Source organism: Folsomia candida, unplaced genomic scaffold (assembly GCF_002217175.1).
Source record: "Folsomia candida strain VU population unplaced genomic scaffold, ASM221717v1 Fcan01_Sc002, whole genome shotgun sequence".
Lineage (NCBI taxonomy): Eukaryota > Metazoa > Arthropoda > Collembola > Entomobryomorpha > Isotomidae > Folsomia > Folsomia candida.
The window spans coordinates 6,006,500-6,023,921 of NW_019091194.1; the positions used below are offsets into that span (position 1 = coordinate 6,006,500).

The 17,422-nt window shown below is 37.7% G+C and overlaps 2 protein-coding genes across 3 annotated transcripts in view; one reads left to right on the forward strand and one right to left on the reverse strand.

The window, feature by feature from the left end:
* LOC110843089 (interference hedgehog) overlaps positions 1-17,148 on the forward strand; it is a 33,205-nt gene extending 16,057 nt beyond the window's left edge. The window contains exons 1-13 of one of the 2 annotated variants that reach the window (XM_022089005.2): positions 7,529-7,783; positions 9,175-9,442; positions 11,374-11,474; positions 11,628-11,756; positions 11,900-12,085; positions 14,055-14,310; positions 14,392-14,535; positions 14,618-15,257; positions 15,338-15,463; positions 15,531-15,913; positions 16,009-16,191; positions 16,303-16,448; positions 16,523-17,148. In XM_022089005.2, the coding sequence (XP_021944697.1) occupies positions 9,361-9,442; positions 11,374-11,474; positions 11,628-11,756; positions 11,900-12,085; positions 14,055-14,310; positions 14,392-14,535; positions 14,618-15,257; positions 15,338-15,463; positions 15,531-15,913; positions 16,009-16,191; positions 16,303-16,448; positions 16,523-16,924 (2,778 nt within the window). In that variant the 5' untranslated portion in view covers positions 7,529-7,783; positions 9,175-9,360 and the 3' untranslated portion in view covers positions 16,925-17,148. Of the gene's footprint in view, positions 1-7,528; positions 7,784-9,174; positions 9,443-11,373; positions 11,475-11,627; positions 11,757-11,899; positions 12,086-14,054; positions 14,311-14,391; positions 14,536-14,617; positions 15,258-15,337; positions 15,464-15,530; positions 15,914-16,008; positions 16,192-16,302; positions 16,449-16,522 lie in introns of those variants that run through there. The other variant, XM_022089004.2, reaches the window with a different exon arrangement.
* LOC118434301 lies at positions 12,128-14,046 on the reverse strand. The gene is made up of 2 exons (XM_035847422.1): positions 12,817-14,046; positions 12,128-12,739 (listed from the first exon to the last, which is right to left on the reverse strand). Exons 1-2 carry the CDS (start codon positions 13,249-13,251, stop codon positions 12,386-12,388), a joined length of 789 nt encoding a protein of 262 aa, XP_035703315.1. The 5' UTR covers positions 13,252-14,046; the 3' UTR covers positions 12,128-12,385.
* Positions 17,149-17,422: the final 274 nt, after the last annotated feature.

Here is a 17,422-nt window from a genome sequence, read left to right on the forward strand (position 1 = left end):
CACCACAGATAAAAATTGAAATGGCACATTATGTCGTCGACAATTACACCGCGTTTAAGGTAAATGATGGTTTGTTATCAACATGTAATTTTGTATGACCATATCCTTATCGCAAAAAATATTTGAGCAGATGACCAAACGCACGGAATTTCTTCGTCGTCTCCAAGATGCTTTGGCCCTTAACTGCGAAGAAAGTCAATTAAAAAATGATTTCTTAAAACGTACACAGAGACTAAAGAGAAGTTAACGGGTTTTGGGATTGACCCTGAGAAAGACGAAACTCTGGACAAAAGTTCGGTCGTTTTCCTCCAATTACATCAAATCAAATTATTTTCAATTTTCAATGCGAAGCCGAAATAAAAATACTGGAACTCAAAATTCAATTGGAAACTCTTAAATCTAAATCCTAAATATATGACTTATAAAATTGTTTATTGCTGCTGCATAAAATGAATTATTTGAGATAATGCTGTTCGTTTTAATTCTCCTGCAATTTTTTCACAATGTCTGTTGTTGAAACCCAGCCGTGTTAAGATCACATAATGATACAAATTCTCATATTTCTCATTCTCATGGCGTTCAGCTATTTTCGGAATTTTATGAATTATGAAACTGAATTTAAAACCATGAAAATGATAAATAAATAATTGAACTTCCCACAAATAAAGATCACAATTCTCAAGAATTATGATCGATAAAAAAAGTGGTCCGTTCAAGGTTTGAGCAGAAAAATCTGATTTTTTATTTTTCTGCTCATTGCTCATTTCGCTCATTTTTTGAGTCTTGAGAGCTCCTAAACACTAATATTTTTGTTCCAATTTTTGCAAAATGGGGAGATTCATGTTTCGGAATATATATGCAGTTTGAATGGATGATTTGTTGTACAGAGTTTGAGAATATGCGGGTGGTATGCATTTTACACTACGGAGTACGTACATTTTGTAATCCCGAAGAATCCTTTCAAAAAAAATGTACGTAGTAACGTAAATATAGTTAATACAGATTTAAACCATCAGAATGGCGTTGTTGAACATAAACATCATATTTTACAGCTGGGTACAGCCTTCGACCGTTCAACTTTGCATACATATTTGAAATCCAAACAAACCATAATTTAAACCATGTATGAAATTATGAAAGATCGATAGTTTTTGTTGGATAGGTTCCTTCGTAAAGTTATAGTGTGATTTTTCGCGTCATGGTACTGTCACATAATCACTCCAGTGAGTAAGAGAGGGTTGCTTACTGTCTAAGTTATCCATCCATCGATAGTTTCTCGAGGTTTAAGAAATTCGATACTTTTTTGAGGGAGAAGCAGATACAACACAAATAGATGGATGTGTGAGGGAGTGAATTTACTCATTGCTCAAAAATACAAGAACAAGACAGAAGTAGAACACACAAAGTCGTTTCTGGTGGTCTTTCTGGTTTCCTTCCCTTTATTTTCAAGATGCAATGTACAACACACCCTTTCTTTCAAAAGTTTGAAAACGTTATGAACCAGGCTTACTTATTACATGGGAGAAGAGAGAAGCAAAATAACTACCCTTCAAGTTAGTTACGAAGAATTGATTTTGGTTCAAATTGTTGAGTTGCATGCACAAAATTGGGGAAAATTTTCGACAATTTTATTCCTTTTTCAACTGGAAAGATTTGAGTGAATGGTGCATTTTTTGTATTGTTGTTAGAGTTTACGCTAATTACAAAGTTACGAAACAAAAGAATACACTTTTGTATCAGACCTACCTCAACTTCTGTAGATTAGCCTGTTCTGTTCTGAGAGTCGATAATTATTTAGTCTTCTATAGTCGTTACCTTTTTAACTTGTACCTATTTTGCTGGCTACCGTATGCCCCATGTGTACATCTGGCCACCGACCTGGACGACCACACGAAGGGAGCAGGCCAAACCACAGTTTAAAATTAATCACAATCATCTCCACAAATTATCTCTTTTCTCCCGGTGGTAGAAATAAAACCTGAAATCATATCAACTGTGTACATTTTAACTGGAAAGCAGATGTTCTCTGTTCATTATTATTCTCAAGTACATCTCGTCTCATCTCATCCTCATTCTGGGGTAAGACTGAGGAGATGAGGGGTTTTTATATTTAGAGGAAAAGGTAGCACGTTGGTACGTAAATGAAAAGAGACACGAGACCTGAGGTTCAACGATGATGATTATGGTTCAGATTTGGGATGTATTTAACCCTCAGTAGGAACAGGTGGCCGATGAGAAAGTTTCCTTCGACGAGAATCAATTTTCTCAGCGTTACTTGACTTTCTACATACATAATAAATACATAATAATCAGTGGTGTTCTGGTGTTGTCATTGTTGGCGCTACTCCAGATTTGGTGTACCCACATTTACTGCTTCTGATTGCAATAATCGCAAGCTAATCCCAAGTACACAAGTTTTTCATTTGCTTGCAAGTTTTCAAAAGACGGGACTTGGTTTTATGTACAAGTTCTGTTTTGAGGTCATGTCACTTTAATAAAAAATGTGCTGAAATGAATTATTAAGATGCAACTTGATCTTACTTTTTATGTTGGTGTAATTCTATGCTGGAACACATATAGTGTTATTCATATATGAATGTATGTACATATACTTTGGTAGATGCAATATAGAAATGAGTTGATTGTTGTGTACTACAGTCGAGAGAGAGTGAATTTATTTATGTAGTGGTGTTAAAGCCTCCCATAAATCACAGAGCAAACCCTCATATTAAATCTCGTATTTCATTTTATTCTCATCAAATTGCAAATTTGTCGTCAGCTCATTGCAATGTGAGTAAAGTGCAGTAGAGAAGAATTCATTCTGCAATTTGTTACCGAGATCAAGTTCCAATCCAACCCATTCATCACTCATTATTATCACACAAGCCTTCAACATACGGGACAGCAACCAACGTCGTTTGTCTGTGTACATAAATATGTATGCATATTGCATACCCCGTAGAAAAACAAATTTAAAACTATAAGTCATGCAGTTTATGAAACGGGCCATTCTTCTACAGATTTAATTTCGTTAGGCTCATAAAATAAAAGAAAATGGAAGAATAGAATTTGAAGCCATAATAATATAATGGTCGTCGGCACTTCTCTTCGAGAAATTCGAGTAATACACTCGGAGAAAGCAATATAATTAGAGATGAAGGCAATTTGAACATGCTAAGTGACTGCATAGCATGGGTTATTACCTTCTCCTATTATTATACGTATGTACGAGCAGGTGGTGGTGGGACTCTAGTAATTTTATGACATTTTAATATTCTTCTACATCGTAGGGAGGAATGCAAATGGGTTTTGGATAAAATGAAGACAGTTAAAAAAGAAGTTGGCCAGGTGTGTGTTAGATTAGACGATGGTCATGATGTGTATAAGTTGTGCTCCAGTGATTCCAACCAAATTTTTGTGGTCAGAGTGAGAGAAAAAATAAAGAGTCTAAACTTGTCGTATTTGCTTGGATCCTGTTTTAAGCTTGTTTTTATTCATTTTTTACAATAGTTATTGATGACATCTTAATCAGAATGATGAACAATTAAATAAATGAAGGCAACCTCGGATTAGTTTGATTTGGTTGTTTAGCTAGTTTTTGTATACATTTTTACATACATATGTCGTATGTGTATCTACTGAATGACACACTTTGATATGGATTGTCAACTTTGTTATTTCGTGGCGTCGCTTTCTATGAATTGCTTCGAAAGTCCTGTTACACTTATTTGTTTGAAATGCCACTTACATGAGCTTTTGTGTAATAAAACAATTCCAGAGTGGATGACAAGTTTGCCATATTTATTACGGACATATGTGCACACAGGAAATTCTGGTCTGGTTTGTAAGATTGAAGTATGCGAATATTTCAAGAGTGAGACATGGTCATTCGTTCCAAGAATTTAAACAGTACACATTATGTACATATGTACTCTAATGTGCATATTTGAAACATACTTATGCGAATTTTATTGCGAATGTTCACTTACATATTCTTTTTTGCCGAGACAAGCGCAATTTAATTAAAGAATGTGGAAATGGCTTCTCCGATGTACCCTGTCACCCGGTCAAACTTATGACTTGAGTCAGACAGACAGACAACAATATAACCAATGGTGTGGCGGAAATGCGCCTCGAGCAGTGTTTTGAAATTTTGTTCGCCCAAGGTTTTAAGACCGGTTTTATCAGTTTTCCAAGATTCTGCAGTGTACAAATTATGACAAATTTTAGAATATTTCGATTTTAAATAGAAGAATTGCAAGATTTACAAGAAAATATGCTGAATTTTTGCACAATAAAGAAATTGAACATGGTTTCAAATTCCATGGCTTGAAAGTTTTTTTTTTATGAGGTACCTTATTTTTGTGTGTATACTTTACTTATTATTATTACTACAATATTACATTGCATGCAGCTATGTATTTGTATATGTACCTACATACATACATTCATAGCTCTTCATTCTTGCTGTGTGTACATGTTGTACGTATTCTGGTACGTATGGCCCAGCTACCTTAATCCTCTTTGGAATGTGGTCACTACAAAAAGCGGTGGCACTCAGCTTTGTCCACAAAACCAACTAAACGACCAAACCAAACTTAGGTGACAACAAGTACTAACTATGCTGCAGCCTTTCTTTGACCATTCGAATTCCCTGCTCGTCGCACCTTCCTGTTCCTTGAGGAAGAGGAGGTGTCAACTGAGGAAAATGGGCAAAATTACTTAAATATTATTCATCCCGTATTAACGAGAAGAATTGAACCAATATATTTACATACATAAATCTCGAACCGAACATTTTGGCAGATTAAGAAAATTCCTGCACAACAAAACGGTATGATCTATACTACAACAATCATCGTCAGCACACATACTTTCTTGGAATTTATTTCATTATATATTATTTCCATAAGAATATTTGAATGGATCAGAAGAGCTTCTCATGAGCTTCTTCTCGCACAATTGTCCATTTTCATAAAGAGCTGTTGTTATTGTACCCCAACTTGGACGGATGGGTGAATCCGGAACAATTTGTAAAGTAATCGTAATCTTATCTTCTCAAGAACCACCACTTTATGCATTCCGTTTACTATTAACTATTATTATTATCATCATCATCATTCGTTCTTCATCTCAAGATTCTCTTTATTCATGAATTTGAACAGATTTTGGATTTCTGAAGTGATTCCACATTGCTCATTGTCCATACTTTGGGTTCTGTTGTAGGGGTGAAAAAAAATGGTTTGAGAGCTCATATGATTTGAACTGGAAGTAATAATCGTACAACAAGAACGTAATAATGGCTTCTCCAAGAAATGTAACATCACTTGAGATGAGATTTTGTTGTAAAGTAAATGGATTTTTACACGCAACGAAGGTGGAGAGACCAGCCAGAGAGCTGCAAATAATTGCTCGGTTAAGACGATGATGTGTAGGTGGCTATGTCTATGGTTTTTGGAGACATGTTGCTTATTACGGGTGAAATATTAACTGCTTTGTGTAATGGTTTCTTTATCCGTACAAGTAAATACGTAAGTATTATTATTATTGTTGCTATTTACAAAAATCCATCCATCCACCCATCAAGCCGGCACACCTTCTTATTTATTGGAATAAGAAGGCGAGGGAATGAGGGGCAGGTGAGGTGGTGGGACACGGACTTGAGGTGAGAGTGGTACAGAGAGACGAGAAGGTCCTCCGAAGGTCCTCCTCTGGTCGTCATCCATAAGTGCCTCGCCGGCCCTGTCGCCCCTTTGTCCGCCGCTCGTTTACAATTTAACAAGTTGCTGAGAAGGGACAACAGTAAAAAGAAAGGAAATATGTACTTAACCACAGCGGTGCTGAAGGATGGAAGGCTCTCACCTTCACAAAACCAGAGTCCAGAAAATCACAGGAGGAGGATTAAGGTTACATATCTACTTAGGTTAAGAAGCAATCAACAAATTTTAAACTTACCATTGTTCAAAGAAATGCGAAACGTTTACATATTTCAATAATTTTGATGGAATTACGTCTATGATTACTGGCTACTTAGGAATGAGATGAAAATTGGGGAAATGGACGAATTACGATTGATGTTGATTGCGATAAATGGTTCCTCAAATGCACTTGAACGTCACAAGGAACCGCTTGAGATTATGATTAAGGGCTTTGAATGCATTTGTCGGCGATTCTGAAAAACAACATCACAGCCCTGATTTTGATGAGGAAAGAGTACTCTAAAAAATAAAAGTAACCTGTATGTATAAGTACCCATCGTATCTTTGTGTTTTTTATAAATCGAGTAAAACAAAGCGGCAGAGGGTTGAAAAGGACACATTTGTTCCTTGTAGAACCCAAACGTGGCAGGTTAGGCATCCCTAATTCCGGAGAAAGAGAGGCGTGATGTATAGGAGTCAAAGTCAAGGGTAGCTTCGCTCCTAATCGATCCAAATTTCAAACACAAAAGTCAAACTTTTTGTCTGCTCAGCAACATGTTGCTTTTTTAAAGATGTGAAAAATGAGAGTGTTGTTCACTCGCCCCTTTTCAAAAACAGAGAGCTACCTTAAATGTAATTTAGAGCTAAAGAAACGTACATACGTCTAAATATACTTAGTTATGTATATGTTTCTGCCCATGGAAAAATAATTCTAGAGTTTTTACAGTAGCCATAAAATTAAGAATTCTACCTTCTTTCCAGCACCTTTCCTCCTTTAAACTTATGAAGTGTTTAATTGTTATTGTTATGGGACTGCTGAGCATGATATGAAAAAGCAGATTGGTTGTTGACTGTTATATTTATTTGCCTTAGACATCACATTGTTCCTTCTTCTAGCATTGTATTGCTTCCCTTTTCTTCCCAAGAAATTGGGCTGAAGCGAGAAGAGTGCAAGTGGTTAGATGACTGACTGAGGGAGCCAAATCATTATTGGGAAAGCAATAATCACCAGCCAACAACCATGGTTCAGTCAAAAGCTGAAGGAAACATGCGTATGTAGTTCAGTCCCTTATGATTATTATTACGCTTTCTTGGGATTTTGTACAAGGGAAACTTTCAAAAAGGAACATCCATGTAAGAGGACTGAAAGAAAAAGCTGTTGGTTTTGTACGCTTACTCAAATCATCCCCGATACAAAGCTACAGATTGAATCTCATGATGCTATGAGATTTTGTAGAGATGAGAACGTTCGGCCTTTAAACTTACGAGATTTATGAATAATCCATCATGAATAAGGTTTTCTGTTGAAAGTGCTTCAGCTCTTAAAGTTGGTTCAATTTAGTTGTACTTTGGCTGGCGAAGGGTAAGGAGCAAGTTATGTTGCGTTAACTGGTCCACGCCACTGTTACATAACATTGTACTCGTACATATGCAGACTCCAGTCCAGTAGCCTTCGTCATTATCATCGCCATCATCATCAAGTGAAACATTTTGTCTAGGATTATACGTTCCCAGAGATTTTTTATTCGTCCTTTTCTAAAAAAGTGTGAGTCTGAAGGATGGAAAGACATAAGAATAATTTTGGAGTGTAACAAGTAACAAAAATTACATATTATTGGTCTCCCCTTGGCCGAGTGTATGGTATGTAGAGGAAAAGTCAAGTGCTCTCTTCCTCAAGTCAAGTGGTTGGATAATTCTCGGGTGATTCTGACTGGACTTGTGTATTTTCAAGCTGCTTTTTTGTGGGATGCTGATGCTACCGTTGTGAAGAAGGAGTTAAGAGGAAGTGGTGAATTATTGTGTTGGATGAAGAGAAAGGGAAAGAGTGAGAATCTCTGATTTAATTCAAGTGATCAGAAGCAAAGGTGAGTCTAGAATCAAAAAGGTTGTTGTTACATTCAGATTTATGGGATTTCTACGTGTCATGAGCATTTTCTAAAGGTTTGTTAACATGCTGAGCTGTCAAGAAGATGTTACGTACATAATAATGTAGTGATTCTTTGTAGCGTCCCTTTCTTCCTTTAATATATTCTCAAAATTGAGTCAAATAATCTTATTCATAATAACGACGGGAAGATGAGACTTCTTTGATCTGATCCGTGCATGCACTAATATGTGCATACGTATGTACATACGAATTATGTGTATGCACATGTACATAGGTATGCATATATTGTATGCAAGTGAACTAATTACTCAGTTTGTGTACCTTGCTTCAAAATGTACGAGTACAACCCTATTGTTTTCCACGAAACGCAATTAGTCCGCCCTATGCCGACAATGCAATGTCTGATATTTATTTCTGACAGAAGCAAAGTATTTCTTTCTTTCCTAAAAACAAAGGATTTCAAAGTTTCGGTGTCTTTAGGAATCGAGTTACTCATCATACTGACTTTTCATGAAGTTGCATTTGTTTTGTTGGCTGGTTGGTGTGAGAAACGTCGAAAACCCTAAAATTTGAAAAGGAAAAAAGTGTCGACTCATTTCTCTACGGGAAACCCTCCTCCTTGTTCTTCAAATTCTTATGCAATTCCTTATTTCTTCTCTTTCTTCGGAGATGCATGTACTACACAAATATGTACATGTATGCATATGAGAATGTTCTTAGGGTACTTATGGTGCGAGCCCTTGTGGCCTATTGCATCGAGTCCAATTATTGCTAGAACATCTAATAAGTACCCCCAATAGTTAAAAATATGGTTACAGTCTCTTGCATTTTCAACTTTGTAAATTTTAATAACTTGGTTAAAATTTCCCGAAAAAACAATATGTGAATGTCCCATCCAAAGAATTCTGAGTGCATCTTGACAGCCTGCAATGCAACATTGTATCGTATTATTGTAGACCTCTCATTTATCGGTAGGCTGCCACTTTTCTGAAATTCCTTTTTGAGAGGTTTTGAATCAAAGAAATGAAATTGTGTGTGTGATGCAAGTCATCCACCACTCGTTTGTTCCGTTTTCTTCTCGCTGCTCCAAATCCCGAGCCATTAGTCCTGTGTCAGTCAATACTGCATGTCAGGAATGAACAGCATCAGTGAAGGGAATAATGATGACAAAACCGATAATAAATGAATGCATGTAGCTAAACGTAACACATGGGATTATGAGAAAGGAATAAGGAAGGCGACGACGACGACGACGATGTCGACTTTCATTTGTTTGTAGTTTGATACCAGCGATGACGATGATGACGATGAAAAAATTGAGCTCGGAATGAAAATGTGATTATTGTTTCTTTATCTTTTTTGTTACAGTTGGACGCTGAATTCCTGGAGCTGCCAAGGAACGACGAGGCTGGAATGAGAGATAGATATTAATATTTGTCATCGAGGATAAGAATTGACATTGCTTTTGCTGCTGCTGCTCTGCTGCCTGAGGAGAAGTGATTCATGGACTTTGGGGAAGTGATTTGATGTGAAGCCAAGATTGACAAAGAAGAGATGGGGACGACGACGACCACTTCTGCCTTTGGCGTTGTCGTCTTCTGCTTCTTTCTCCTGCTGGTGGAATACTGTCGTTGTGGTAAGCTTTCAATTCTCCTCTTGGCTGAAATTGCGTAACTTGTTTGAGGGTAATAATTGATAAGGGGTTATCTTATCGACATGTTTGATGAACATTTTCATCCGGACAGAATAACACTTATTGGAAGGAAAACTTCCTTCCTCCTCTTTACACGTGTGCTATTATATGTAATCGAATTTCGAGATATATAATACCTGAATTGTTCTCACGGCTTTTATGATAACATGGTTTTACCTCATCCACTCTTCACCTGGCAAGTTTCGTTTGTAGCATGACCAAATCACTAAGTATTTAGTGTTTGTTTATCAATTTGAAATCTCTTTGCTCTTCTCAGAATTACAAAAGTCTGGTTGTCAACTATCATTTCAACTATCAGTCAATTTAATTGTCTGTTTGTTTATTTATGGCATATATTTCTCTCTTTCTAGTACTTCCAATAATGAAAATCGTCACATTTTCTTTCCCGTTTACAACTCCAGTCACTCACTCCTCAGTTCCATTGTTGTTACGAGGTTGGAAGGAGTGGGTTTTACGATTATGGCACCCATCTTGACCAAACTTCCCTTCCTTCCTCTTGCGATGTGACTGTGACGACCATTGTGGGCAGTTTCCGTTCATTTGTTTGACTCTAATGTTGACCCAAAGTTTGCACCCACATTAAGTTAAATAGGGAATTGAGGAAGCCATTCTTGGTAAAATATACTTATGTGTGTACACAACGAAATATGTACCAAATTGTTTTATGACGCTGTAGACTGATTTGTTGCTACTTTACAAATGAAAGGATTTACATCCAGGATTTTTTAAAGACGAGAATAAAGTAGTAGAGAACGTTAATTGGAGCAATAAATAATTCAGAAAAAGTTTGGATAAAATGTCAACGTCAACCCTTTGTTTTGTTGTTGCCGTACAAAACTTTGTGTTTTTATCGGAAAACGACGAACGGTACACACTGTGCCTGTTCTGTGCCTGTTCTGAATTGATTCAAGTCAGTGAATGTGTCAAAAGAATATAAATTAGGGAATGACTGTAATATTTCTGCTTGTTGTTGAGATTAGCTTAATTGGAGAAATGTAATGTTTGGACGGGAATAATAAGAGTTGGGCCAGGTCGTGCTCCGCATTTTAACCAGTTGGACAGGAAACGCAGGAAAAGTTAGACAATTAAAATAAAGGAGGAAAGGACAGAAGGCAGACGGTCGTGTTAGGTACATACGCACATAAGGAATGAGAGGGGAATGTATATATGTATGTACATGGTAAGAAATTGTAATGAAGGATGACGACGATTCCAACCTCCTGAGATTTATTTTATTCTGTAAAAGATAGTGTTTTTGATGGCTTGTAAATAAAAATGAGTTGAGACTTGTGGTAGCTAGCGACGCCAACAAGTCATTACCTAGTCACCTGGAAGAGCACTGACTTGAAACTCAGTTGTTGGAAATGCTAAGAGTCCAACTTCCTTTAAAGTCATCTCATCTCACATTGCGTAACAAGTTTTTTGAAGAGATGGATATCAGTCACTGGTTCGATCGGAGACTAGTCCTTTTGTTTCAGAAGGGGCGCATCTGATGTGACCAGCGAGGCAGATGAGTCGTTCATGTGTGGATCGACTGGAATGGATAGATGACAGAGAGCTATGACATGGTCCAATACGAAGTTTCCTCCGAAATCAATAGTGATACTAACTTTAGAGCAGCGAATTTTATTTTTTTGGTTTCTGTTTTCTTGTTGTAGAGTCTATTAGTCGCATTATCGTCTTGCCACTGCACTGGTCTAGTGGGCAGGCATAAGATGTAAATGGGAAAATCTTGTTAGATTTGAGAGGAAAAGTGTAATTAGGAAGTTTATGAAAATAAATGAGAGACATGGTGTTTCAGTTATGTACGTATTTAGTTGTTTATGTAACTAACAACTTTATATTTCTTGCAGCGGACATTGGAAAGCACTTTACTCGATCTCCACAAAGTATTGTGGCACCGCCGGGCGATCGTGTTACATTTCAGTGCGAAACGAATATTCCAGCAGAACAGGTACATACATAAAAATAAGGAAAAATATCATGTTCTCGAAACCGGTTGATTTCCGGTTAATTATTTATTAACCCTCCAGTAACATACATTTGGATGTGTGGGAATTTGTGGGTTTATCTTTGTCTTGATTTTCATATTTGACTTTTACAACAGGTTCGATGGAAGTTGAATGGTCGATTTTTGGAGGCTAACGAGTCTGACATTCGGATCTCGGGTTCCTTTCTGGTCGTGAAGGTGGCAAAAGTTAGAGAACGCTTTCTCCAGCAAGTAGGAGATTACCAGGTATGCAGACAACATTTCTAATGGGAAATAAAATGACACAGTTTTCGTATGCAAGGCTTATATGCTGAAGATTTACACCATCTCCACCTTGAATTGTGATGGGCTTAAAATTATTAGTTTACATATATACTTTTTATTTGCAGTGCGTCGCTAATTTTGGCGCGGAATCATTAACCTCGCTCCCGGCGCAGTTGACGATAGCGTCCCTCTCTCCGTTTCCCACCCAGATTCAAAACCGGAGTTTGGAAGTTGTTGAAGGGAATGGGGTAGTAGCAATATCATGTGACCCACCCTACTCCAACCCACCCCCAGTCGTCCAATTTTGGAAGGTAAATAGCAATAAAAAAATATTATACTAATGAAAATTTAGATAAAATATGCCACGTAATAATACTATGCAAATCTGTAGTTAGACAGATAAATGAATACACGTATACAAATTAAGATGATAAGAAGTCAGTTTATTAGTAAATTCGCAGAATAGCTCTCACTTATCAAACAGTATATTATGCATTAAAATTGAATTAGTACATTTGCATAGTTAATAATAACTCGATACATCTAGAAATCAATATTATGTAAAGGAATACAGTGAAAGTGGAATGTAAGTAACTCGAAGGGGCACATAGTTAATCTTTTACAATTTTGCCATCAACCCCAATCTCAACAATCTCATTTAAATGAACCCCGTTCCATTTGACCCGAACTACTTTCCCCTGGTTATCATACTCAATTAACCCCTCCCCTTTACATCTAACACCGTTACGCTCGTTAAAATCAGGAAGAACATGATGAGCAACGGAACACTTGTCATCTAAACAAAGCAATGGCTTGTTGAAGTTTCCGGCGATGTTGTATGCTTCATCCTGCAAGGTCCGCTCCAATTTGTAGAAAGGTTCTTCAATCTTGACATTGAGGGTGCTGTACTTGAGCAGAGGGAATGGCGATCGAAAATTCTGATTTTTGTAAATCACTCCTATCGCCTAAAACATGGGCAAGTTGCATGTAAATACATTGTATGGGTTATTAAGGAATTTAAAGATGTAATTTAAAGGTTTACCTGAATCCAGGCCTCCAAAAGTCTAGCATTCTTGACGTTATCTTCCTTTTCCGGACGATCAAACACCCACTGCTTCACAAGAAAGGCTCTGAATCCTCTGTTGACGACGTGGTCATAAATTACAGAGGCGATCCTCCCCGCTTTTGAAAAATGATGTGGGTCGATTCCGACACTGACCCCAACTTTTGTGCCAATGTACCAATAGAGATGCATGATCTTGGATTGATTGGCTTTTATCCAAGATTTCACTTCTCTTGCTATCAGTATTCTTCCGTCTCTGTAGAGAAAGGCTTCTGGAATAAAGAGGACCAAGTAATCGGAGGAGTAATTGTTATTTTGTTTGGAGCTTATTTTGGCATTCCTGTGCTTGTCGAAATTTTCAAACAATTTTTCACGTGCTGGGGTTATCACAATTTCCTCCTCGTTCCCCCACATCTCCAACGTCGTCGCTCTTTTCACTAGAATTGGATTCACGGAATCAAGAATGCAATTCGGTCTACATACAATTATAGTAACATTATTAATTAGTTATGAATGAGTATTATAATTACATTGTAAATTAGTATCGAACTCGGCTTACAAATCATCCAATTCATGCTGGGTAGCAATGTGACGCCATAGGTACACATTAGTCGCACAAACCAAACCACAAGTCTCACATTTGAACTTTTCTGTCGCTAAATTTTTCTTTCGATATGTTTGATCTTTTGAACTTTTTTTACGAATAAAACAAAAATAATAATTAGAAAATTGAAAATTGTATAACGATCAGAATGTTTTACACTTTCAACTTACTCTTTTGAATTTGACTTGGATGCGGTGGGTGTTGAGCTTGAACAAATTTGTTTGTCGTCGTCAATTTCACTTAATTCAATTTCTTCAGGATTGTCTTTCTCGTTCAGTTTTAGTTTCTTCTTCTCGCCGTTGTCAATCTGGTTCCTTCGTTTTGACATTGTGTAACAGTTCACAAGTTGAAATTAGGTAGAAATGCAAAATAATGTAATGTCAACTCAGAGTAAAAATATTCTCTGCTTCACAGAAGTTTCCTACTCGAGCTCTGTTGATTAAATGAGCTTCCTTATCTTTACTGCATATGCACAAAAAGCGACGCTCATTCCTTATCGTTTCAAAGCGTCTTTTCTTATCGACATCACATTGGTTATTTATAAATAGCATCGTGTTATTGAACTATGACAAACATAACTCCCTAATTGAAATTCCCCTCTAATTTTGTGAAGGATGGTCGACCCATTGACACCGAATCCACCACAGGCGGTCCTTACTCACTCTCCGACGCTGGCGTTCTGCACATTTTTAACGTTTCAGTTGCAAGTGATAGTGGAGTTTATTGGTGCGTTGTTTCAAACCACATAACAACTGAGACAGAGGTCGCCCCATTTTTTACCAGACTTATCGTAACGCCAAAGTCAAAAGGAGGACGGAGACCGCCAGAATTTTTGGTCAAACCCAAACCATACTTTGTCGTGCCAAAGGGTAACTAATTACATAACTTTACTTCCAGCTTTTCTGATAATTGTGAAGTGGTGACAAAATTTAATAATTATTTCTATTTAGATGGGAATATAACCCTTGACTGTGTCGCAATCGGTAACCCACCACCATTCATAACATGGCGAAAGTTACGCTCACCGCTGACCCCAACGGCACGATCAACGGCTGGTTCGCTCCACCTATTTTCCGTGGGAATGGAGTCTGAAGGTAAGGTTAAAGTGGTGGAGTACCATTTATTAATTTTCAGCGGGGACACTTAATTTATTGTCTTTTAACTTATCTATAATAGGAGAATACGTGTGTGAGGCGTACAATGGGGTGGGAGATTCTCTAACATCGCTCTCCACCTTGGTCCTCAACTCGCCTCCAGTCATTGTGCAGGGACCAGAAAGTCAAATTGTGGAGGAGGGTGCCCCCCTCTCGCTCACTTGTGGGTCGGAAGGTCTCCCGAAGCCGAGGGTGTTTTGGGTTTTTAACGGTGTTCAGTTGAACCCGGATGGAGGAAATGTTGTCCTTGGAGAGGAAGGTTCCCTCAATATTGCACGAGTGGAAAAAAGTCATGCCGGCCTTTGGCAGTGTTTCGCAGGAAATCCAATGGGTTCAGTCTATTCCCCAGCGGAAATCCGTGTCATGCCGAAACAGTTTACCAAGATGGCAACCCCTGAATCAGGCATGAACAATATGACACCCGTTCTCCCACCAACCGCAATTCTTAAAGAAGATTTAGACGACGACATGCTAGAAGAAAGGCAAGAACACCATCCTCATCCATACCATCATCACAAGCTCCACCACAAGAACAAGAGAAGGAAACATGGAAAAGGGGGAGAAATTATGACACCTCCATCAAAACCCGTAGTGAATCGAGTTTCGGATGATTCCGTGATGGTGCGCTGGACCGTGCCCCCAAATTCTGGATATCCAATCATGTTAGTCGAGTTTTACTATTTATTTGTTGAATAGTTAATACGATGATAAGTAAGGTTTGATAATTTGGTGTTCATTCCAGATTCTTCAAGATCCAGTATCGAGATGTTAGCAAACGGGGTTCGAGGTGGATGACGATCGACGATGATATTCCCCCACACATTCATTCTTATGAAGTTAGAGACCTCAAAGTTGGGCATTCATACAGGTATTTAAAATTTCTGGACTGAATAAATCTCATGATTGTTGGTGTTACAATTTAATCTTGTCGGTAGGTACCGCATTGCTGCCGTTTATTCCAACAATGACAACAAGTCTGGTCCCACTTCCGATAAATTTGGGCTAACCAAAGAAAGCTCCTCAAGAAGACCCAGTTTCGCTCCAGTAATCACGAATGCCTTACCTTATAACAACTCGGCAATTGTACTGCGATGGAAGCACATGAAACCAGAACCGGGAGGAATTGATGGCGTATTCATTTACTATCGGGAGTCTACGTCTGCCACAGAATACTCAAAGGTCACTGTTTTGGGGGCTGACACTGAGTCATTTTACATCTCATTCCTTAAACCCGGTGTTTCATACGATATCAAAATTCAGTCATTTAACCGTGCTGGCGCTTCTGGGTTTAGTTCAATAATAGCTGCAAAAACTACAGGTAAGAATTTACTGCGCATACATATGCGCAGTATTAATAATTGAAATGTGTGCTTACATATATAAATAAATACATTTTTAATGTCTCTATTCTAGGACAAATGTCAACAGAAAAGCCTGATCCCGATTTGATAGCCAAGGACAAAGAATTGCTCCCGGAAGATGATATCCCTCCCTCCAATGATCATTTGTATGTCCTTTTGGGCTCACTGTTTATCGGTTTCTGGGTCGTACTCTGTGTTTCGTGCGCCCTTTGTTACAAATGCAAGCAGCGCAGAGGTAATTATTCACAAACGAACTATAGCTTAAACTGCATTATAAACGTCGACACTGTTAATTACAATATTAATTATAATTAACAATGAATGACCTTTCTTTAATTTTAATTAGCGGAACAAGATGCCAAATATCCATGTGGCGACCCTTCCCTAGATGTTGACAAGTCACTTTCCCCAGACTTTCTCGGAGGAGGTCATCTTCATCATAACGGTCTCAACGGATATATTCCCACAATTACATCACATCTCGATGAAAAGGTGAATTCTAAATTTCGATTTGTATATTAACGTGTTGTAGAATTCTAATAATATCAATTTTATCTAAATTTCAGGAGACATCCTTTGTCGAGAGGTTCAACAATAATCGTCCCATTTCCCCATCGCATCTAAATGCAAACTCGTCCACGTGTGACCTTTCTTCCTTTAAAAATGGCGGTGGTGATACGACAGAGCTTCAGCTAATGACTAAGTTACGCAAGGAAAGCGTAGTGGATGCGAGAAATTGCAATTCGTTGCATAGGAAGAAGAATCAATTCAATAATGTGCACCATGCACCCAATAACCATAACCCTCATCATGGTGGAAGTCTTCGCAAGCTTCCATACGTATCGTGCTCCAGTGATGACCTCGATTGTGGTGCAAGTGAGGACACAAGAGGCTCCCGCATATTTCCAAAGGAACATTACAAAGTTAGCAGAAAACATAACAGGAGAAAAAGTGGATTGGTAGAGTAATTAGGTTTTAGGATTTTATATTTTTATACGTATTTATTTATATGAGATTTTTATAGTATTTTATTTCGTACGGCGACAAACATGAGACACCGGTCTTTCATTCCTTTTAGATGTAAAATTATGTATGTCGCAGAGTAAAAGAAACCATGAGACGCTATACTTTTGGACTGAGTCTTTTTTATTTCAATTATTATACGAAATAAATCAGAATTTTACACTACCGATTTTACACACGTATTTGACTACTTTAGGTTATTTTCTCACTTTGGTCAGTAGCATGTAAAATTTACAAGATAAAACTAATTGTAAGCCTACTAATCGTCAAGCTATTTGTTGCCAGTTGTACATTTCAATATAAATAATTGTACGAAGCCTGTGGCAGACTGGACACCCAGATCACGCACATAATTTATATGTACACTCGCATATTACATGTAGACATACATATACTCTGTACCAATATTATCGACATGAACTTGACCTCATCGTATAACGTAT